The sequence below is a fragment of the Penicillium cosmopolitanum genome, assembly GCF_028827165.1.
Source record: "Penicillium cosmopolitanum strain IBT 29677 chromosome Unknown utg000008l:1.0-4398992.0:1.0-4402845.0, whole genome shotgun sequence".
Taxonomy (NCBI): domain Eukaryota; kingdom Fungi; phylum Ascomycota; class Eurotiomycetes; order Eurotiales; family Aspergillaceae; genus Penicillium; species Penicillium cosmopolitanum.
Window position 1 is genome coordinate 3,810,262 of NW_026622678.1, and position 23,649 is coordinate 3,833,910.

The 23,649-nt window shown below is 49.7% G+C and overlaps 6 protein-coding genes across 6 annotated transcripts; 3 read left to right on the forward strand and 3 right to left on the reverse strand.

The window, feature by feature from the left end:
• Positions 1 to 4,226: 4,226 nt before the first annotated feature.
• Positions 4,227 to 6,201, forward strand: ugp1 (UTP glucose-1-phosphate uridylyltransferase; the record flags this gene model as incomplete). The annotated part of the gene is made up of 2 exons (XM_056632605.1): positions 4,227 to 4,325; positions 4,738 to 6,201. 2 exons carry the CDS (start codon positions 4,227 to 4,229, stop codon positions 6,199 to 6,201), a joined length of 1,563 nt encoding a protein of 520 aa, XP_056488156.1.
• A 1,887-nt stretch (positions 6,202 to 8,088) lies between these two features.
• N7509_007969 (fungal specific transcription factor domain-containing protein) lies at positions 8,089 to 9,989 on the forward strand (the record flags this gene model as incomplete). Its single annotated transcript, XM_056632606.1, has 4 exons — positions 8,089 to 8,365; positions 8,581 to 8,887; positions 8,940 to 9,260; positions 9,329 to 9,989. The coding sequence occupies 4 exons, from the start codon at positions 8,089 to 8,091 to the stop codon at positions 9,987 to 9,989; spliced, it is 1,566 nt and encodes a 521-aa protein (XP_056488157.1).
• A 610-nt stretch (positions 9,990 to 10,599) lies between these two features.
• On the forward strand, positions 10,600 to 13,246 carry N7509_007970 (uncharacterized protein; the record flags this gene model as incomplete). The annotated part of the gene is made up of 3 exons (XM_056632607.1): positions 10,600 to 11,109; positions 11,192 to 11,898; positions 11,956 to 13,246. 3 exons carry the CDS (start codon positions 10,600 to 10,602, stop codon positions 13,244 to 13,246), a joined length of 2,508 nt encoding a protein of 835 aa, XP_056488158.1.
• An 872-nt stretch (positions 13,247 to 14,118) lies between these two features.
• N7509_007971 (uncharacterized protein) lies at positions 14,119 to 15,930 on the reverse strand (the record flags this gene model as incomplete). The annotated part of the gene is made up of 5 exons (XM_056632608.1): positions 14,119 to 14,202; positions 14,286 to 15,206; positions 15,281 to 15,407; positions 15,467 to 15,609; positions 15,676 to 15,930. Coding segments are annotated over 5 exons (1,530 nt in total), but the record flags the coding sequence as incomplete, so codon positions are not given.
• A 1,963-nt stretch (positions 15,931 to 17,893) lies between these two features.
• Positions 17,894 to 20,747, reverse strand: N7509_007972 (uncharacterized protein; the record flags this gene model as incomplete). Its single annotated transcript, XM_056632609.1, has 2 exons — positions 17,894 to 19,107; positions 19,157 to 20,747. 2 exons carry the CDS (start codon positions 20,745 to 20,747, stop codon positions 17,894 to 17,896), a joined length of 2,805 nt encoding a protein of 934 aa, XP_056488160.1.
• A 729-nt stretch (positions 20,748 to 21,476) lies between these two features.
• N7509_007973 (TDT family transporter) lies at positions 21,477 to 23,006 on the reverse strand (the record flags this gene model as incomplete). The annotated part of the gene is made up of 5 exons (XM_056632610.1): positions 21,477 to 21,632; positions 21,699 to 21,984; positions 22,074 to 22,370; positions 22,439 to 22,807; positions 22,870 to 23,006. 5 exons carry the CDS (start codon positions 23,004 to 23,006, stop codon positions 21,477 to 21,479), a joined length of 1,245 nt encoding a protein of 414 aa, XP_056488161.1.
• Between the last annotated feature and the right edge of the window lie 643 nt (positions 23,007 to 23,649).

The following is a 23,649-nucleotide window of genomic DNA, read 5'->3' on the forward strand; positions in this document are numbered from 1 at the left end:
AGGAGAAAGGTTAACCGGAGAGGAGAATATTAACCATTGCCTGGACATAAGGAAAGGCCTAGTACCTGGTCGCATATATGTGCAGGGATTTGCATGTTTCCTCCCACTAAGCTTCGAATTTGGAGCGTTACTTAGGAGAATTGGTATTGTGTGCTAGAGAATCGGTCGCTGAAACATGTCCTTCCTGATGGAAGGCAACTTAGATCAGTCTATGTGGATTATTCAGAGTTGGAAATACTTGAAAGATTGCTGATACATTAAGAATGTAAAAGGGGTTTTATTAACTGGGGATTGAATGCGCAATGTTGGAATCTGAAAGGTACAATGCTACCAGTACTCAGATCTAGTTGGTTGTCATATACACTAGTGTATCCTACGGATCGAGTCCCAGAAACTGTCAAAGGGCAAAGCGGTGGCGATATTTTTAGAGCGGACGGTATGAAAGAAATTCAGCCCCATCGCCGAGGACTTTCTGAGAAAGAATATGGTGCAAAGACACTTTTCTTTATTCCGAAACTAGCTTTTTCAGGAATGAGATTGGGAGGTCCGATTCGACCAGCGGGCAATACTCGAGCATTTTGAAAGAAAGAAGGAAAGAAAGAAAGAAAGAAAGAGCAAAGAAGCCCCGTGCTTTGAATGCATCTTTTTTATCCGTAGCTGGCTCGAGGAAGCAATTTTCTGCGGTCAGGTAGTGATTCATTCATTTTTGCTGCATTCACATTTGCTTGATCGAACCCGAGGGGCGCCTTCAAACCGCTACTACTAGTATATAGTACTTATACGAGAAGTAGTAGGAAGGCCCCAACCCTCCAGGGCTCCAGCAAGCAATTGGAGTCTCTCTGTTACTACTTACTAGTATCACAGCATTTTGATTTCACTGAACTGATGACCAAAGCGACAACTTGAACTTGAGATATATATATGACGGACACTAGCATGACGACGAAATCTCTTTGATCCGGGTGAGGTCATTGGCAATCTACAGAGCAGCAAGTTACTAGTATTCCGATCGCGAATCTTACATCTTCGTAGATAGCTGAGGCCTGGGGCTAACTTGAAGATCATATAATCCTTTTTACAGCATACTCTTTCAGTATCTTTCTTTGACGTTACAAAGGTCGATCTAATAGGACGGAGTTTCCAGACAGTGAAGTAGGCAAGCAAGGCTTTTGTGGATTTTTTTTTGGGGCTTTTCATGGCGATGAGGGCAAAACACATAATTTTTCATGAGTTTTGACTAGTTGACGCGAATGAGAGAAGGGACATTAATACGATAGCTGCTTTGCCATGCTCCTTTTGTGGACGTGCACGCTGGGACTAGAAAATGTGGATCCGGATGTGGATGTGGATAGGCGTTACGGAGACGTTTCAGGGGAAGGGGGAGGGGAGGGGATGATGGAGGGGAGGAGGGGTCTTTATTTAGATGCGAACTATTATTCAAACTAGCAAATTAATTCACGCAGTGTGGTGTATCTGATTACAAAGTACTGTGCGAGTACTCGCACTCCTTAATCAGGGGAATTGGGTTGAACATTCGAATCTGAATATTCATTAAGATCCATGGATTCCTCCCTACTCCCCCGGTGCAAAATTCAGGGTCCAATCCGCTAGGACAGGCCTAGACTTCAATTCTTTCCAATGTACTCCATAGAACAGGTGTCAAAGTCAACCCCAACCCCAACCCAACCCAACTCCAGTGGTCTTCCCCAATTTCCCACATGTCTGCAAATGTGCATCGGACTGGGTCTGACTTTGATCTGAGCAGGGGCTTCCCGAAACTCTGTTGCCTGCACTGCCTCGATGATCGGCGAAGAAGCTTGATTTGAGCGCGCTAGGCCCCGTCGGCAGTGGCGGCGTGCGGATTAGAATTGGGGGTTGTCGGTACGGGTATTTGGTTGGGATGGGGGCGCTACGGAGCAAGTACGGAGTACGGATACGGAGCAGTAGTACGTAGTATGCATTACTATGAGTATTTGCTAATTCGATATATTTCCAAGGTCACGGTTTCCTTGGTTTTTTGGGATGCGCGATGTGCTCCGAGATGTCGGGTCTTTGTGGGATATTTGTTCGGGATGTGGCAAACAGGGTGGGGGTTGCTGAGAATAAGCTCAGGCTATTTTGGACTCCGTCGCGGATTTCTAGAAGTGATTCATTCACCCATGGATGTTGGGTTTGGGGTTGACTGTATTTAGTAAGACTGATCCAGGGGAGAATGGTAGAATTTAGTACTACGAGTAGAGGCGAATCTATTGTCTTATCGCTCTTGGCAGGAACTTGAACTTGAACTTGAAATTCTAGTAAGTCGCCAGGCCAAAGCTTCAAGAGCTGCAGTTGGTGGAGGGGTAAGATGCAGTTCAGTTGGATAATCTGTAGTTATGCCCGGAGGGTTGCAGACTCGGAGCAAGCGAAATATGCCCAGGTGTGTTGGCCGAGAGATACCTCACGCAAGAGAAAAAGAAAAATTGCAGAATTTTCGTGAAGCAGAGGTGGCTGATTGCGCAGTGCATAAGTACAGTATAAAGTTTACGGTGTGTTCTGGACAGATTAGAGAAAAATCATCATTTGAGGTGGCTGGGTACGTTGTGGAATGTAGCCAAGCATTGTTGCGCTGAGCAGGGCAGTCTACTTGGCAGTGGCCTCAGATACCGATTGCGATTGGGATTGCAGCCAGTCTCAACGGTCGGTGGCGCAGAAACAGTACTCGTATGCACGTTCAGGGTAGCTGGGGCGAGTTAGTTAGGGAGGTACTAGTACAGCTACCTGTCAGAGCTGTACCATACTCGTAGTCCGAGCACACCGTGCATTGCATTGCACGAAGCGGAGCAAAGAACGGATATGAACCCTGCACTCTGTACTTGCTGCTGCTGCTGCTGCTGCTGCTTCTGATAAAGGGTGGAAATATATCCCAGACAGCTTTGCAGCCCTGCAAAGATCCACCCACCCCTGGACAGATATTTGGCATTACGTAGGCGCTAATTTTGGCGGCGGTTGGGTTCGGTGGAGGCTAATTTGCGGCCGCTCCACTTGGGCCGGGCTGGCCTTGAAAGACCCAGGAGGGATGTACTCCGGGGGGAGACAGGGACGGGGACAGAGACAGCAGCCAGTTGCAGAGCTAGCACCGAGACAAAAGAGAGACAGCGAGAGACATTGGAATGGGAGTGTCTTGAATGGGACATGGTTTGGAGGGAGATGGCATTGGGATATCAGTGGCAATTGCAATCAGAGTGACAACTGCCATTGCAATCCTGGCGGTACGAGGTACAAGGGACAAGAGACTTTGTAGGTGTACATTCCAGGGTCGACGCCTCAACAGAGAGGCATCCGCTGCTTTCAGCACGAGGGCTCATGATCGGCCAGGACGCGTGGGCCCGGGCGGGGTGGAGAACTTGAAGACCAGACCAGATGAGAGCAGGGAAAAGGGGCTCTGGTCTGGATTCGGGACTGTGGAATCTGAATCTGTCTGAATGTGGAATCTGGATGTCCTTCTGGAATTAGTCTGGAAAGGGTCTGCGGGAGATTGTTCAGCCGTGGTGGTGAAGCACTGGTGGTGGTGGTGATGGTGATGCGGTGAGTAGTGGAGCATGAAGCTATGAAGCTATCAGCAGAGACCAACAGAGAAGGAGTGCAATGAATGGAGACTGCCATAAATAACTCAGGAGAGTAAGTATAGATTGGAAGTAGAAGTGTAGGTGAGTGAGTGAGTGAGTGAGTGTAAAGGAGAAGTGAAGTGTGAAGTGTAGAAGAACAATAAATATCACGTTACTCCCCCACCTCCTTCTGCTTTGCTTCTCTCCTCCTCCTCTCTTCCTCTCTCTCTCTCCTCTCTCTATCTTTCTTCTCTCCATTGATCCATCTGTGAGTATTCCTTGATTTCCTTTCTATTCCTCTTATTGTCACTTGTACCCAGTACTCTGTACTTTGCATCCCCCAATTCGCCTTATCGGGCTACTGTCGTTGTTGTTGGTACTACTGCTCTCTCCCTCTGCCACTGTCGACATGATCGACATGCGTGGCGATTTAACCCCTCCTCTGTGTTGGCTTGGACAGTTCCCTGTGTTCGACTTGAAAATCTCCTCTCTTCTACCAATTCCCAATTCCTTTTGACCATTTCTTTCTGCTCCCCCGCCGTCCATCCACTGCCCACTCTCCCACCTCCTCTAGCTCTCCACTAACTGCTATCCTCAACAGTCGCAGCCACCAAAAAACCCCCCCTACAATCCTCCACAATGGCTGCTAAGGCTCTGCCTACTCACCTTGCCCCCGCGGGCGATGCTCCGTCCGGCTCTTTCTCCGGCAAGCACCATGGCAAATCGCAATCCCACATGGTAAGTGCCTCACCGCTGGTCTGAAAAGAGAAGAGAAGAGAAGAGAAGAGTTGCACTTGTTTGTCTTTGTACTTGCTGTACTTGCGATGTGAAGATCGCATATTTTTGCTGGCTCGTTCTTGCCTGGACCATCGCATCGCATGTCTTTCCACCCCGTGGATCGCAATGCCCTCCGCCCTTCCCCAGGGTGGTCTCTGTTTACTTTCCATGCCTCCCATCGTGTTTGCTCCCTCCTTTCCCTCCTTGATCTAATCGCCACCTTCTGTTCTTCCCCTCCTCTCCTCCCTCTTCTCCCCTCTACTCGATCGGATTGCTTCACACTTCTCTGACACTTCTCTGCTCCATCCCCCTCCCCCACCACCTCTTTGGCCCTTCTGTACACCTCATGCTAATAATGCCCGCCTCACTCCAGGCTTTCGAGAATGCCTCCACCAGCGTGGCTGCCTCGCAGATGCGCAATGCCCTGAACGCCCTCTCCGACTCCGTCACCGAGCCCGCCGATAAGAAGCGCTTCGAGACCGAGATGGACAACTTCTTCGCCCTCTTCCGTCGTTTCCTCAATGACAAGGCCAAGGGTAACGCTGTCAACTGGGACCGCATCGCTCCTCCCCAGCCCTCGCAGGTCGTCGGCTACGACGAGCTCGGTGCTGATGCCTCCGTTGAGTTCCTGAACAAGCTGGCTGTCGTCAAGCTGAACGGTGGTCTCGGTACCTCCATGGGCTGCGTTGGCCCCAAGTCCGTCATCGAGGTCCGTGAGGGCATGTCCTTCCTCGACCTGTCAGTCCGCCAGATCGAGCACCTCAACCGCACCTTCAATGTCAACGTCCCCTTCGTCCTCATGAACTCCTTCAACACCGACCAGGACACCCAGTCCATTATCAAGAAGTACGAGGGCCACAACGTCGACATCATCACCTTCAACCAGTCCCGCTACCCCCGTATCATCAAGGACTCTCTCCTTCCCGCCCCCAAGAGCTTCGATGCTCCCCTCCAAGACTGGTACCCTCCTGGCCACGGTGACGTCTACGAGTCTCTCTACAACTCCGGCACTCTCGACAAGCTGATCGAGCGTGGCATTGAGTATATCTTCCTGTCCAACGCTGACAACCTGGGTGCCGTCGTCGATCTCCGCATCCTGCAGCACATGGTTGACTCCAAGGCTGAGTACATCATGGAGTTGACCGACAAGACCAAGGCCGATGTCAAGGGTGGTACCATCATTGACCAGGACGGCAAGGTCCGCCTGCTGGAGATCGCCCAGGTCCCCAAGGAGCACGTCAACGAGTTCAAGTCCATCAAGAAGTTCAAGTACTTCAACACCAACAACATCTGGATGAACGTCCAGGCCATCAAGCGCGTTGTCGAGGAGAACGAGCTGGAGATGGAGATTATCGCCAACGAGAAGTCCATCCCCGCCGATAAGAAGGGTGAGGCCGACCAGGCCATCTACCAGCTGGAGACCGCCGTCGGTGCCGCCATCCGCCACTTCAAGAATGCCCACGGTGTCAACGTGCCCCGTCGCCGCTTCTTGCCCGTCAAGACCTGCTCCGACCTGATGGTCGTCAAGTCCGACCTGTACCGCCTCGAGCACGGCCAGCTCGTCATGGACCCCAACCGTTTCGGTGGTGTTCCCGTCATCAAGCTGGGCTCTGACTTCAAGAAGGTCTCCGACTTCCAGAAGCGCATCGGCAGTATCCCCCGCATCGTCGAGCTGGACCACCTGACCATCACCGGTGCCGTCAACCTCGGCCGCAACGTCACTCTCAAGGGCACAGTTATCATCGTCGCCACCGAGGGCAGCACTATTGATATCCCCCCTGGATCCGTCCTGGAGAACTGCGTTGTGCAGGGTTCCCTCCGTATTTTGGAGCACTAGATTTAATAATTGAGCCCCGGTCTGGTTCTGGTCTCGGTCTCAGCTTTCTTGCTGTCGTCGATTCGACTTTTTAATTTGGTTTTGGGAGGTGCATTCGATGGAATCATGGAGTATGCTAAAGATGTGCCTTGTACTACATTACAATAATCCAGCGTCTTGTTTTCGGGCTGCACTTTGCGGTCTGGTCTTTTTTAAGTACGGCAGTTGCATCTACCTCCTCATTATTATTCAATTGAAGTGTAGTTGTAGTTGTAGTGTTGACATACTAGACACTGGTAGCTATACATGTGCCAGCCCTGGAGTGTCTGGTAGTAGTTGCTTTATTCGTACTAGTTAACTAGTAGCAGGTCCTGTCTTTCTTTCCCAGACTATCCCAAGGTTGTACTAGTGCATCGATGTCACTGCACTAGCTATTTTGCTCACCAGAAGTACTGTTTTTGTCTTTGTTGCTGCTGCTGCTATCTTTTCCGTCCTCGGATTGGCGGGTTGTTGTTCCCGACAACACCAGTAAACGTCATCTTGACACCGCCAGGCAATTTCTCAGGCCTCCAAAGTAGGATGTCTTCCCTGTTTGGTCAAAATGAGACAAGGATTTAATAGCCGGGTACTCGATCCTGCTCCATTGTAGGTGGAAAGATCATTCAATGCGGTCTCCGCGGCTGTAGTTAACTCCCAACTTCCCTTCAATCCCGGTCAAAGAACTTGATCTTGGACTCGGGCATCCTTGCATACTTTTAAAATGTACAGGGCTTTACAAGTTTCATTCTACTCTCCGTCATTTTCTGCTGCGGCTGTCCTTGGCGAGAGATTGTTGGATACTGTATCCCCTTGCCATGCCTGAACAACCAATTAAGGCTTCTCATCCCATTCACGTTTCCCTTCGCCTCACTGGGTTATAAATCCCTTTCAACCGCCTCTTTTCTCGAGTCCTCGCCCCCGTCGTCATTTCCGCGGCAAAAGCAAGAACTTGAGCTCGATATGGCGACTGTTGTGAAATTAAAGTATACTGCGGCGTACACTATAGCCACTCAACAATCTTTCAAACAACCACTCGAAACAAGTTATCTCACTGGCCCTACTACTAGTACACATTCAAGTTGTTGGTGTCTACCTGCAGTATAGTACATTATCCAAATATCAATCCCACGATCCAATCGATATGACCTCCGACCAACGCCACATCACAACAGGTCCCTCGCCAATCTCAGACCAAAGCAGTCCCCCGCCCTTCAAAAATTCAACATCAACTCAAGAATCAAGCTCAACCGCTGCACCAGCTGCAGGAGGTATATCATCAAGTTCCACCGGCAACCTAAGCTCCACAGCAATACCAGACACTGGCAGCACAAGTACAAACACCCCATGGAAAAAACGAGTCTCAACAGCATGTCTAGCATGCAAAAAGTCCAAAAGGAAATGTTCCGGTACACCACCATGCACCAATTGTCTCACTTTCCACCGAACATGTTTATTCGACGAATCACTCGATCAGCGACGACGAGTCGCTGCGAAGCGAACCGCTGATGAATTATCTTATCATCGGGATTTGTTAAATGATCTTTTTACACTGGTTCGGGAGGCGGATTCGTGTGCTGCGTTGAGACTTTTGGAACTTATTCGGGATAATAGTGCCGGGCCTGAGGATGTTAGGGGGGTTTATTGATGAGACGCTTTCGGGTTTGAGTGGGAGGTTGAGGGTTGAGGGGATTGGGAGTGGAAGAGGAAGAGGAGGAGGGGAAGCAGGGGGGATCAGGGGATATTTCTGATTCTTTAGTTCCCGCGATGAAAACGGGCTCTGTTTCAGCATCGACTTCAACTTCAATATCGACTTCGGCATCTCGTGCTTCGGGCTCGAGTCTAGCAGCAAGCGACACGGCCAGAACGCCAATGGACAAAGAAAAGATTCAATCCACCATTTCCAAACTGGAAGATGTTAAAGATATCTTTAACGTCGAGGGAACCGAGCCGCCATTTCGCAGTAAAGTTATGGATCTCCACTATATCTGCGATGAGGCGCCGATTAAAGTCCCCGCTAAGCCTTGGACGGCTGTGACGAATGATGATGATCTTGTTTCGCATCTTGTCTCGTTGTATTTTACTTGGGATTATCCTGTGAATGCGTTTTTGGATCAAGATGTGTTTTTGAAGTATATGGGTGCTCCTGGTGGGACTGGCCGAGGGAGGGGGAATTTTGTAGTGCATTTTTGGTGAATGCGCTTTTGAGTAATGCCTGTGTGAGTTCAAGTTGTTTCTTTTTGATATGCCTTGCTTTGGGGTTTGTTCATGTTCACCATTTTATCTCGTTCGAGCCTCCAACGCTTGAATGATTCTGATGCTGATCGGTGCGATGCTTTCAGTATTTCTCTGAATTCTCTGAAGCATATGTCATCCCCGGCGACATTTCCTCCAAAGGATGTGACTTCCTCGCTGAAGCAGAACGACTCAAAGCGGATTCTCCCTCCAGACCCAGCCTGGCTACGCTGCAGGGTACCCTTCTGATGTATGAGCGGTACGCGATGTCTCGTGACGATGATCTGGGATATATCATGCTTCATGAGGCCATCCGTATGGGCGAATCGCTCGGACTTGTGGGCAGTTCCGGTCCGCACATTACTAGCGAGCAATTGTCCAGGGACATGGATGCTTCGTGTCGGCGGACGGCGTGGGGACTGTTCAATATCGATACGTGGGTGAACACAACCAACTGCGCTCGGGATTGACAAGCTAACAAGGTGCAGGATGGTTCATACGGGCTTTCTTCGCCCTTGTCTCATTGCCCATGTCAATATGCCTCGTGTTGGTCGCGATGTTGGTCAAGATCAGCTTCTCTGGAGACCGTATCCGACGCATCGGCAGTCGCGACCGTCTGAGATCAGTTTGTACTTTGATGAGGCGTGTAATTTGTCGACCATTGCGCGCGATATCTCGCGGAGTATGTTTGGCGAGGAAAGACATCAGCAGTTGAGTCGCGAGGATTTATACGAGCGGTTGATCCGGTGGAAAGAGTTGTTGCCGGATGAATTTGATGGTGCGATGCCGCCGCATTTAATATTGCTATTGTGAGTAGCCCTGGAGGGTTCTATTTTCCTATGCTTCTTCAGCAAGTGGCTCACGCGACTCATTCAAGAATGCGATTCCATACTCTCGCTGTAAATCTGTTCAGCTGCGTCCCCTATGACTCCTCCAACTCCTCCGATGCACCGAAAACGCCCGAGAGCCCACGATATTCACCAGAACCCAAATACACTGCCTGGAATGTAACGCAGTCGGCCGCACAGGGTATTGCAGCACTAACTCGTCTCCATCGTCGCGAGTACGGAATGAGTCGGGCCCACCCGTTCGCTCTGTACGCTATCACTCTGGCCCTTTTCACGATGATGGAGCACCAATCATTCAATGTCCTCGACCAGGACTTCCTATCCCTTGCTAGTGCATTATCGATTGTGGCTAGTCGCTCCGCCTTGGGTCGCAATCTCTTCCATATCTTCCGACAATCAGTTCGAGCTAAGGCGCAAGGCGATCGTATTCGCGACGCCAGTTCCGTCCCGGACGAGTTAAAGGACCTTTTTGACGAGGAACCGACCAACCGCGGCCACTCGCGTTTTGATGATTACGCGGAGGGCTTGGAGAAGCTCAACCGAGATGAAAAGTACCACGGCATTGGCGAAGGCCAGAGCCTCCAGGATTATCCCGGCTTGGGTCTTTCCGACATGTTGGATCGATATGAGAGCCTCAGTCTTGGGAAGGACAGCATTTTACCTGCACGACAGTATCCGGCTCCATGCTGATCCTCGCTAGTATCTGTCGATCGCGGGTGGCGTGCGTGTCCCCTCTTCCATGCGGAATTAGGGAAGATTAACCCTGGTACGACCAGACCCTTGATTTGTTAGATATTTCGGTTATGATATCATATGGTCACCCGTTGCCTCGACCCAAAACCTGATACATTACAGCTCAGATCCAGTCATAGTTCCGGAACCTGAGCTGGAACCAGGGAGTGTTGAACGATTAACCAGCAAAATCCGCATTCGATGATCTTTTTCTATTTAGCCCGTCCGCCTTCTAATTTGCGCCCTCTGGTTTGCGCTCGCACTGGCCTTGCTGGCCTCTCATAGTGCATGTTCTTGACCCACTCCACACAGCCGGGAGCTATGACTACCTCCCCGCGAGAGGTTGACCGACTTCGCCAAATCAGATTAAAGATTGTCCCTGGCTGAGGAGATGTTGGAGTGGGGTGAGTGGAACTACTTCACTTGACTTATTAATAAACTCGTGCCTCATTTCATCCTCGCTCCTTCATCTATCGGTCGGCTATCAAATTTTATAAACCAACCTACTTGATCGACTCGACCAAACGCATGTTGCTCACAACTCTATACCTCCACCACCCCTGCCATCATGTCTCGTCGGAGCAGTCAGGGGTACGACATCTCTGTTAATAACACGAATCATCCAAACTGGACGCCACCTCTGGTCGTTAATCCCGAAACATCAATGTCTAATGGTGAAATGTCTATAGCGCCCACGCGGTCCATGGACTTAAACATGCTGCAACCACACTTACCCTCCCCTCCCATTCGGAATCCCGTAGAGCATAACAATATGCATGGCAGCAAGGTCGCTATACCCCGCATCACCGGGCCGAATATCAATCGGGGACGTCGACGCTCAGCTCGAGCCTGTGAAGCGTGCCGACAACGAAAAATCAAGTGCGACGGGGTAAAGCCAACATGTGGACAATGTAACTACCACAACAACCAATGCTCCTATGAAGATGTCAAGCGGGTGAGAGAACAGAAGGAGTTACAGCTTCTCGGACATCGTGTGGAGCATTATGAGCACCTGCTGCGCAGCTTGGAAACAGAAGTGGAACCGCACACAGCACGCAAAATTCGAAAAACGCTGAAGGTAAGTCTCGACAACCAATTGTATCGTCAAGCATAACCACCTTTCGCGACTTCAGAATTTGACGAATTCGTCATCCATACAGTGTAAAGGCGCCAACAAGTTCGACACCGGCAATGATGGCGAGGACTCGGATTCTTCTGTTGGATCTCTCGAGGATATCGATGAGGTGGATGAAGATTTGAACCGCGATGAGAATACTCGAGCGGCTGGCTTCTTTGGCAAGAATTCCGAGATCTCGTGGATGCAACGTCTGGAGCATAATGTCGATCGCGACTCTACTCTATCCCTTTCTCCCATCACGCCGTTTTATTCGAGTGACGCCCAATCCTCTTCCCACCGGAAGCGGTCTCGCGATGTTTCCATCCACATTATGAACTATCATTTGGACGACCTGGCCATCCCACCGCTCGACGACGCCGACCCCTTCGCCGTGCCGCCCCGTGCCCTCGCCGACGAATACTTCAATACCTACCTGACTTTTGTTCACCCATCCTTCCCAGCGATTCGAAGAACGACGTATGTCGCCCAGTATCGGCAGTTTTATGACATCCCATCCAACCCACCTCGAAAATGGCTCGGAATTCTCAATATGATTTTCGCCATCGGATGCCACTATGCTCAGCTCGCTGAGCCCAATGCTAGTCGCCAAGAGGATGACTCAGTTTACTTAGCCCGAGCACGGAAATTGGTTTTCGACGAGAATATTCTGTTTGACCACCCAGATTTGCAGCAAACTCAGCTTGAGCTTCTGATGGCCTTGTACCTTCTGTGCCTGGGACAGATCAACCGGTATGTGATCGCACCACGTCAGAGGCAACTGACATTGAACTATTCTAACAAAAACAGATCATCCAAGTTTTCCAACATGGCACTACACTCTGCGCTCTCGCTTGGCATCAATCTTCGCAATACTGACGGTCGCATTCACGATGGAGCCAAGGAGGCCCGTGGTAGATTATGGTGGTCCATCTATTCGCTGGAACACCTACTCATCTCAATGAATGGCCGAGCCTCCTGTGTGGGCGATAGCCTTTGCTCTGTACCACTCCCGATGCCAGCTGAGGAAGAGGCATTCGATGATCCCGAGGTCCAGCTGCTAGTTCAGAACTCAACACGCCGTGAGAATCAACTCAGGCCCACCCTCTTGGAAAAACAGACGCAGCGCAAACAGTCGGCTGCTTGGATTGCATCCCGCGATCCATCGCCGTCGCTCTTCTTCCATCATCTCGTCGATCTGACTCTCATCTCGCAAGCCGTTCTTGGCAAGGTCTATAGCATTGAGGGCATCCGTGAAAGCGCCAGTCAGACGGAATTTCGAATTCAAAGTTACAGTCGGAACTTCGATCGCTGGGTTTCTAAACTCACCCCCAGCTACCAGTTCAGTCTCCCAGACACTGGGTACTGGAAAGTCAATCCCAACCTGGATGATGATTCTCTTCCATGCACACGGGAAAGAGTCTGCCTGGCGATGAATTACTACTCTGCAAGAATCACTCTCTGCAGACCGTGTCTTACCCAATCATCGAGTACACCACCCAACGCCAGTCCTAACCCTGCAAACCCACAACAATCACAACCATCCGCACGCGCCAAACTCCGCGCAGAAATGGCAACAAACTGCCTCCAAGCCGCATGCTCCCTCATCTCAATCTTGCCAGATACCCCCGAACTCTCCTGGATTGCCCACAAGACACCCTGGTGGAGCGTCCTGCATTTCCTCATGCAATCCACGACCGCCCTCCTCCTCGGACTATCCTATTGTTCCTTCTCATCCCCTCCGATGAATGTCAGTGTCGATAACTCGGAAAAATCGACATCGCAGTCCTCAAACACCACCCCATCTTGGACCCCGCCCCGTCCACTCCTGGAGGCGGATCTAAACATCGCAGTTGCGGGGACTAAGAAGGCTCTCATGTGGATTCACACAATGGCTGAGATGGACCCTGCGGCCTGTCGTGCGTTTAAGCTTTGTGATGGACTGGTGCAGAAAATTGCGCCGGGATTGGCTCTCGACTTGTCGGATTGGCCCAGTGCGGAGACGCTTCCTGGTGGTGATATTCATATGGATGAACGACTGACGAGATTGGATGATTTGGTGGATTTTGAGGGTGGTGCTGGGGAGGGTTACTTTGATTAATTAATGAGGAGCATTGCCAACGTACTCTTGAGTCCAGCCCCGAAGGCTGTTCTACACTGGATTATCGACTCTACCGCCCGGTAGTACTATCTGTGATGTATATCATGATCATGATTATCAACGCGACCAACGAATTTCAATTTCATGATTCCGCTCAGTTTTGATTCGAGGTTGACAAATAGAAAACTCAACTGATTGTTTAATTTTTCAAACCTACAAGTACAAGAACTTGAAACTTTTGGTTCCAATTAACCTCTTTCCCATAGTTGTGAAATCCGATGCTACTACTACCAACTATGAGATTTGCAATCTATGCGGGGAACTTGAACATATACTATAAATCGGATAGTAGGTACGGGCTGATAATCTTGAGTTTTGTACTTGTGGCTGTTTCCGGGAAGGGTTGTCCCTCTGTAATTTCACGTGGGGGCTATGCATGAGAATATTTGCATTAGAAAATCCCCCTTAATTCACCTTCAACAATAACGTTCCTCATTTGTTCCAAGGTTCCAGGTTTCCAAGAAGGCTCTAAAGGCTCAATCCGCGGGGGCTAGAGTCCATAATTTGGAATGTCCGGAATCGATTCATCGATTCTTGCACAGGCGTGCGAAACCTTTGACAGTTGTACTCCGACTAAAAGTAAATGGATATTCACGCCCGCGACAAGCTTATTCAAGTTTCAAAGAGAATCGGAAAGTTCTACTGCTTGACCAACTTCCAAGGTTGAACACACAGGGTACAGAACCCTGGAGGTATATTATGTATCCGAGTCGGTACTATTGAGCCCGCAGCCAGGGCTCCAGGTCTTCAAGTTGAACTTGACCTCGAGAACTTCGAAAATGAACAAGTCTTAAATAAATTCCACACTAGGATCAGTGTAATCCATTGCTAGCACACGAAAAAGCCTGTCCAAATCCACCCGACCTGTAACTGTCAACAACCGATTGCACCGAAGCCTAGAACATGCACAAAGCCAGTCAGTCACAAGACCCCAAAGCATATACCGTGAAGTGAAAGGGAAAGCAGGAATAAAACTCACAAAAGTCCCCGGCCCCAAAAACAAAAACCCAATACAAATAATAAGCACGTTAAATACCAACTCAACCCATTCCCTCATACTCTTCCTTTTCATAAGATTAGGATTCTCAGCCTGCCGCATCCGAATCCAAGCAAACCCCCAAAGAATAAAGCCAAAATAGGAGCCAAAAATCGCACTCATGATCGAAAGCAAATTCGTAAAGAATGGAATGATTTCTGAAATAATCCACGCAACAGTCCAAAGGAATAAAAGGATAGCTGCCCAACTGAGCCATCCAATAATCGTATGATTCGCTTTATGACGAGTGCCCTCAAACATGCGGAAGAATATAAATCTCGCGGAAACTGATGCGTAAAGAACGCCGAGAAATATGAGCGTGGGAACCATGAACGAGAAGGAAATTTTCAGGTAGATGTCGTTTCCCAATGAGGCGAAAGCTGGCGAAGTCATGTATTGATTTCCGACAAAGACGTAAATGAGCGCACCGACGATCGTGAATAGAATGATTTCGGCAATTGTTACTGCTGCGACGGATTTCCAGAAATCCTCAGGCTCTTTCATTTCCGCGATGAAGCTGGGGATAGTAATCTGGCCTATGAATGTGAAGCTGATATTTAGGAATGCGCTCATTCCTTGAACGAATGTTGTCCCCGGCGCTGGGAAATTGCGTATAACAGGGTCTCCGGTGGCTTCGTTCCAGCCGAAGGGGTGCTCTTGGATTCCTGCGAATATTACGGCCAGGAGGATGGAGATGAATGTCGCTATGGCGGAGAATGTTCCTATTTTTGATAAGGTGCCGAATGTTCGTGGTAGTGAGCAGAAGAATGACACTATTGCTGTTATGAGGGCCAAGGCAACTGTGCAGAATGGGTGGCCTGAGACTGTGTTTAGATACTCGGCCCCGACTAGACAATGGAGTGCCTGGAAATCGTGTCAATAACTTTTCACAGCTTGGACACTCTCACACAGAGATTCGTGCATTGGGATAGGTATACCTGAATGAAAGTATTGTTCAGCAAGAACATCGCGGCCGCGATGTACCACACGATATCTGAATCGAAGAACAATATTTTACTAATATCGCAAACATCCCGAACTTTGGGGTGTCGCAGGCAGAATTTCCTGCATATTGCTTAATTCATTTTCCACTGATGATTAAAATCAGTAAAGGCAAGACGCACCATATTGTCAACGATGTATAGAGAACTATCATCGCAATAGCCAAAGTTAACAGCAGACCCGGGATCAGCCCGAGAACCGAATATGACCAAGGGAACGACATGATGGCTATGCAGATGTATTCCGAGAATAGCAAGGCAGCGGTCTAGATAGAAATTATCAGTTCAGCGAATCCCTGAAGAGAAGGAGATCTTCAACTTCACCGGCCTACCTTTTGCCAGCTACATGTTCGATAATTGATCGTGTCCTGGTTGCTCAGGACCTCTTGGTCGCCCAGGTTGTCAGTCATGATGGAACCTGTTTCTACCTTTCCGGCATCGTCGCATGGGAAAGATGATTTCGGCTCTTTTCGATGTGAGTCGCTTGGCTTTGTGATATGAGGTTCGGACTGGATTGAAGGTGGTCGTGACTGAGACGCAAGGTTGATGTCCATTTCCGGATATGTGTCCATTTCCGGAGTATCGTTGCTGGGCGGATTTTTTTATCGATAAAGATTTCTCTTGACGCACTGGGGTGTATCGGTTATTTCTCTTATCGTCGCTTGCAGATATGGTTGCTCTGGGTAATTGGTGATGTTTAATTTTCCGTCGAGTAAGATAACCTGGTAAGTTCCAAATGGAGGCAATGGTCATGGAAACGAATGGGAGATAGAAGAGAGCTCCTAGCTGGACTAGTGATAGGAAATAAACTCAAAACTGAATCAAACAGCTTCGATCCAATGACTTAGATTCAATAGAGCTTGACACAGACAAAATCTGGGGTTGGTGGTGAACAGAGATGTGAGGAAAAGGGCAGCAAGATATCTTGTAATACCTCACTTGACCCCACACGACACACCCATTATCCTAAACGGTGAACCCCAGAAAGCGGACCAGATATGCTGTCAGCATTAGTGATAGAGTTCAGATAGTAATGAACCGCAAATTCGAGTTTGCTAATTTGCTCACTTTAAGAGAATATCAGACTATGAGTTCATCTCCCCCCACTCTAACCTTGGAACCAGCCAACCCCGAACATCACACCGCATATCTACGAGAGAGCTCAATGACGAACTGTTCCACAAATATTGAATACGGTCGCAATAACTTCTCAGTATTCCCGCGCAAACCTTGTCAATGCCAATATTTATTTGTTCATGGGGGCGCATGGCGGGATTCTTTACCGACTCTACTGTTCCGAAAACGGCGAATGATAACCATCCCCCACAAAATATGTGCTAAGGCCTCTTCGGAATGGAAATCGTACCTGAATGGAGATATTATGTCCTTTACTCCGCGCAGAATGTCCACATGGTCACCAACGGCTCTTGGCTTTTTAATCCCTCGTATTTTGTAAATTGAGGGATTTGTGTCCGTCTGGTTATGGTCCGAGTAGAAAGTAGATAGAAAAGACCCCACTCGCTTTCGGACTTGGTTTCATCGACGATTCTTTCTGCAAAGATTGCTGGTATTGAGAAAAATTTTAGATGAACTTGCAGAATGGATATAATCATGAGATAGTTGAAGTATTCATTTTCGTGCGCTACCTTTTCTATGCTGTGTTGAGATAGAGTGCGCCGGCGGTGGTCAGATCACCTAGGGCTTTAAGATTAGCGTAGCCGCCGTGCATTAGTGTAGGTGAGCACTGTTCGATTGGAGGGCTGCATGGAATGGATATACCTACCAAAGTAGGTCATAGACGTAATGCTATAGGTGCTCAGTTGCAGGTGGTTTGTCATTACGAGTCGACAAGTCGGTCCCGGGGATAGATGGAACACGAAGATGAAATTGTGGACGTGGCGATGGAATCAGGGAATGCGTAATGATAGTAGAAGTTTTGACAAGTGAAAAACAATGCAGGTATTCGCCCATAAATTAGGAATATGTACTACAGCATTAGATATTTAAGACAAGAGGACCACCGGCTAAGCAGGACAAGACAATACATGCACAAGACACAAGATCAGGCAAGACAAAGACATGAAAGGGGAAATGCGAATAAACGGGAAAAAAAAATCAGAACAAGCCCATATCCAAACAATGCCCATGCGAACATGAAAACGGAGAGAAGAGAGAAGGGAGAATGGGATAAAAACACGCAGAACGCCGCCGGAAATATACTCGACCGTTTGATCGATCAGAGAGGAGTCAAGTCGGAGGCCGTTGATGGGACAGGACGGGACATGAGACATGCGATATAGAATATATGCGAGAACAAGAGCAGGAGAACAGAGTAGAAAAGCAAAATTGATGGAAGAAAAAAATTTCACTCGAACTGGGGGAATATGGGAATGGAATAGAATGTGTCGTGGACATCAATCAAATGAATCAATGCAAGAGATGGGGTGAGGTTATTTGTAAAGTAGGGCTGGAACGTAAACGCCGAAGTGAGGTATATTGACAGTGAGATGTCGGAGGGTTGTGAGATGGGATGAAAAATGGGCGGTTATGTTATGTTGGTTGTGGCTGCAGCTGGACCTGGAAGGTATGTTGATGCTGGTATTGCGGGGCAGGTCTAGGCGGGGCCGGTGATTGCGATTGGGAGTGCGGCTGTTGCTGATTGGGAGATCGGCCTTGTGGCTGTGCTTGAACCGGGGCTTGGGCAGTTTGGTGGGCCTGTATAGACGGGTGCTGCAGACTGTGCATAGGCGGCATTTGCATGTATTGCTGAGGGGGTGTTGGCCGTGAAGCATTGATGGGTGGCTGCTGATGCATTTGTAGGTGCGGCATTAGCGGCTGGCCTGGCTGTGGAAGGACCTGCTGGCTTGATGCGTGGTGCTGACTCTGCTGCTGCATGTGCTGCCCTTGCTGTCCCATGTGTTGCTGGCCAGGTTGCTGTTGCAGTTGCTGCTGCGCATGTTGTGGAAGAGACATGCCTTGTGTCTGTGGCGAAATGAAGGGCAAGCCCGAGTGTGCCGACAGACCAGAATGCGGGTGGGATTGGCTTTGTGAGGACATTGACTGGTGCTGTTGCTGCTGCTGTTGCTGTTGCAATGGCTGTTGGCCTTGCAGCTGGGGTTGGCCTGGCATTGACATATGGTGTTGGCCCTGCTGGGGGTAAGGTGGTGTCGCACCAGTATGTTTGTGGGCATCGTCCTTTACTAGAGCGGCTCGCTTCTGGGCTGCGTTTGTATCTGACGTGTGAGCCGGTAAGCTTGGTTTGTCTCCTTGTGCCTGATCGCCATTTGCTGTGCCACCGGCGGCGGCGGCGGCCGCAGCTGCAGCTGCAGCAACATCAGCTTTTCGAGGTCTCCCACGAGGTCGGCCCGTTCCAGGCTTGGGAACATATGGCTTCTTCGGTTTTGGCGGCGGCAAAGGCTGTCCGGTAGCCTGAGCCCAGGCAATTTGATCGGCCTTACGTGGCCGTCCACGTTTCCTTTTGAGGGGCAATGGGGTTCCATCCGGGCCCATTATGGTTCGTTGTGGGGTGCTCGTTCCCGGTATGAGCGCTACGGGCGTCATATTGGGGCCAAACGAGGCCTGTCCGGGATGTGAGGCTGGGAGGGGCTGGCCAGTAGCTGCCGCGTGCGCTGCCGCGGCTGCATTTCTTGCCGCAACTTCTTCTTTTCGAGGCCGACCTCGTTTGCGGCGTGTCGGGGTTTGCGGTACCTCCCCGTTCGTGCCCGCGACCGGAGTTAATTGGACATGGCCATTTTGTTGTAAAGCTGGCGTTGGGGTGGCCCTGGGAATTGCAGAGGTCATGGACGTAGAGACGGAAGCGGGGGGGAGGGGCAGTAGCTGGAATAGAAGGCACCGCCTGAAACGAATGCTGATATGCAGCTTGGGACTTGTTGACCGTAGAATGACGGGGTTTCGACTTCTTTTTCGGCGCAGGGCTTTGCGGCTCAGATTTGACATGCGACTCGGACTGAGAGATGACATTTCCTTGAACAGGCTGGCGGGGTGGAGGCATGAAGGAGCCCGTTGATTGATCGATTTGTGGCTGGGACGGCTGAACTGGTTGAGATGGCGGTTGATAGTGCTGGAACTGAGTCGGGGTGAATTGAGATTGTCGGGACTGTTGCGGGGATTGGGTGTATTGAGCTTGGGCTTGAGCTTGGGCTTGGGCTTGACCTTGAGGTTGGAACTGATACCGTGACTGGGGCGGTTGATATTGGTTGAATTGGCCTTGCGGATGCGATTGAAAGGAGTTTTGGTGCTGGTAGGAATGTTGGGCTTGTTGCTGCTGAAGCTTTTGTAACCTTTGTTGCTCAAGTTGCTGCTTCTGCTGCTCTGCGTTTTGTTGATCGAGCCGCTGTTGTTCCAAACGTTGCCGCTCCAGTCGTTGTTGTTCCAACCTCTGTTGCTCCGCCGCGCGCTCCTTTTCTACACGCTCTTTCTCCAGCTGCTCCTGCTTTTTTCGTTCCAGCTGCTGTTGTTCCAGTCTCTGCTTCTCAAGGCGCTTTTGTTGCTCCTGTCGCTGTTGCTCAGCACGTCGTTCCGCCCGCTGTTGTTCTATCCGTTGCTGCTCCGCTCGTTGTTGTTGCTCTAGGCGCTGCTGTTCCTGGCGTTGCTGTTCGAGCCGTTGTTGCTCGATACGTTGCTGCTGCTCATGGCGCTGTTGCTGCTCAATCATCTGCTGCTGCTGTTGCTGGAGCTGCTTCTGTTGCTGGTATTGCTGTTGTTGTCTTTGCTGTATTTGCTGTTGCGTTTGTTGGGGCGACTGTGGTTGGGAATGCGATTGTCGCTGCTGGTTGATGGCAAACATAGAAGGACTAGCCATGGATGGACTGGCAGAAGGGTGGTTCTCTCGTTGCTGAACACCTGAGTGAGGCAGACGGTTCATGGACTGCTGAGGAGACGAGACGCCCATACCTTGGCCATGCGAAATTGCCGCGGAAGGACTCATCCCCGGCGGTTGGCGTAGATGAGCTAGACTATAACCGCGTTGCATATTCTGCATGTTGTGCAACGCCATTGGATCTTGATTCCTCCCCATCAGATCTGGAGAACCTTGCGGGGCGAAGTGTCCGGGGAATTGCGCAAAGCTGGTCGTTGGGGGATACCCCGCGAGTGGGCCCGACGTTGGGGCCATCTTGCGCATATCGGGAGACTGGGCGGTGGTATAATTCTGCTGGGGAGGAGGTCGGAAGAGAGTTTTATTGCCTGCGTATGGAGATCCATGTTGTGATAGGTTCGGGGTTGCGCCTAACGATGGGGTCTGTTGGCGCTGGGAGCCGAGGGGATGTTGCGGTTGGGATGAAGGATGTGTTTGTTGGGATTGCTGATGTTGCTGGTGTTGCTGTTGCTGTTGGTGCTGCTGTGACTGCTGGGGATGAAAGGGTTGACCCCCGTATCCCATCATCTTCGAGGTGTGTTCTCTTTGAAGGTTGCCGTCAGCGGCGAAATTCAGGTTGGTTGCTTTTTGGTCGAGTCACGCGAGATCCATGCGACCGGGGGTGGAGGAGGAAATCTGGACGAACGGGCGCATGAAAGAGGACCACACGAGTCAAAGTCGACGCAGAGCGCAACGACAGCAGACAATCGCCGCAAGAGCCAAAGGTACAAGCTGGACTGGACTGGGGCGATCTGGGCGCGCCGCGTGTTTTGTTGTTCCGGCCGAACGAGAGGCGAGTGAGGCAGCAAGGCAGCAAGGCACTAAGGTAGCAAGGTGTCAAGGCACCCACAAACCCAATCGGGAATCCCAAAAAGGATTAGGGGCTACTTCTGCCCGGAGCCGCCGTCAGCGCAGTCGAGTTGAGTTGAGAAATCAGCAGCGGGCGCACACAGAGAGGGAAATCAGGGGGGAAGACAAGGTCAAGTCCAACAGGGTCTGACAGGGAAAAAAAAGAGAAAAAAAGGAAGAGGCAGACCAAACAAGCCAAGTAGGCCAGATGGGAGGAACAAGGACAAGACCAAAAGTGGATGACGGGCTGGATCTGATCTAACGACAATTCGAGGGGGAAGAAAAAATAATTTATTTTCTCCACATCACGTGATACTATACACCCGCAGGGTGTAACTATAACTAGTACGGTGTATACATAGAGACTACAGTGTATACTATACACTGTATGCCATAGATTATCTAGTATTACACCTCTTTTCCCCTCCTCTTTCCCCCCTCCCCCTCCTTCCCTCCCTTCAAATCCCCCAGACACGGCGCGTGGAACAGTTTCCCAGACACCACCCCTCGCAAAGTCCCCATACTAACCACCATCCACAGCATCACCACCAAAACAGACAAAATCTGTAAAAATAACCCAAATTAGCAAACACTTCACAAATACAGCTTAGATTGCCTTGAAATACGTACCGTCCCGAGAATATGGAAAAACTTCGAAGGAAGTTCATTCCCCATCTGCACCGTACTCGCCGCAAACACCCCCAACGGAAACGTAAATCCCCACCACCCAATATTAAACGGAAAGCTCTTCGACCTTACAATCGAGGCAGACGCAAAAAACAACCAAACAAGTCCAAAGGCCCAGAGAATCAGTGCAACCAGAAATCCCAACGTGTAAAATGTAGACCCGGACGATTGTTCCAACGTCTTCGTTTGCGGGAAGATCAGTTGGGCACATTGGCCTAGTTTCATTGCACTGAACACACATAATTCAATCAGTGAATGAGATTCGAATCCTCGACCAGACCAGAAATAAAAGGAGAAGTATATAATACTAGTACTCACCCATATCCCCCCTGCCCAAGCGGACCCAAAGGAAGAAATACACTCACAATCACCGCTTTCGGCGGCAATTTGTGAAGAGTCAATCGCATCAGATAAATAACCATCACCATCAAAGCAAGCGGAAGACCCATTCCCCAAAGCACATAGCTCGCGATAACTGTCCACAGAGCATACTGTTCATTAGGCAGGATCTCGGCAACAACTGCCCCCGACGAAGCCGCAACAATACAGCTAACAATCGGTAAGAGCCAAACGGCCGTCATAGAAGATAAATGCGTCTCGCTTCCATTGGCCATTCTATTTATCACCGGGTCTCATTAGTCTCTCGGATTGTATGGAGGAAGGGAGAGGGGTCCCAATCTCACAAAATAAAAGGCAACGAAAGAGCCGTCAAAACCGAAACAACCGCGTCGAAAATCCAAAGTCCCCACGCAAAATATCTAACCCATTCACCCCAAACAGGTACGCACACAAAAACGACCATGTTAATTATCGTCGCGAGACCCATTGGAAATGTTCCTATGAACATTGACTGTACCGGGTGCGTGATCATCACTGTGAAGATCTCGGGGTAGAGTGTGTATCGGAGAAAACTGATTATAGTCCCCAGTGCGAAGAGGAGGACGTTTAGGGCAAATATTACTACTGAGATCCAGTAGAGCCATATTCCGTTGTAGGGGAGGTTGTGGAGGAGGATTGAGACTATTCCTGTGCCCATTGTTACGGAGAACCATCTAGCTGGGGATTAGTGGGTGGATGTGACGAATGTGAATGTGTGAGAAGGTAGGGGCCTGACGATGGGGTGAAATTGCGAACAACTCTTCTCCATCCATGTTCATATTTTGAGGTACTTGTCTGCGATGGGTTTGCAGATGGGGTGGTTTGAGCTTCAGGTGGCGATTGTGTGTTTTGGCGAGGAGGATTCGATGACATGGTTGAAGTACAGAAATGAGGAAGTTTCTGTTGTGGAATTCAATTGTCCTCAATTTCACTGCAGATAGTTGTTTGAAAAACAAAGAAGCATCTGGTTGGAAGTGTTCAGAGGCTCTCGAGGTATGACTCGTTGATCGGTGTCGGCCGAGATTCGGGATTGTCGGCACGCAATTCGCATCCGCTTCAGGGTCCATCCCCACATTCCCAATGAAGTCCACTTTCCGCCGTCAAGTTGGATGTCAAGCACAGCGTAAGTGATATAAATTTGAAATATTTTGAGGTCACGGTACTTTAATATTCCAAAGCAGGATTTTCGAATTTGACTACTAGTACAACAGCTGCTTCCCTGGTAGGACCAAAATTGGAGAGAATATACCCGATTGCGGCTCTTTCACAATGCGAAAAATACAGTACTTACTACTCGCTTGACAAAGATTAACTAGAGTAGCTTGCGAACTTAAATTCCAAATCAGAAAGAGGATCTACGTCAATTTTCAGTTTCCCCACACTCCAGGAGAAAGACCAAATCGGGTAAAGCCTGCATGACAGGAACAGTCCTGAAGAATCAACCTGTTACTCAGGCTCCCTGTTTTGAAATTGTGATCAATACTTTGACTCTCATACTATTATTTGGGGTATAGTA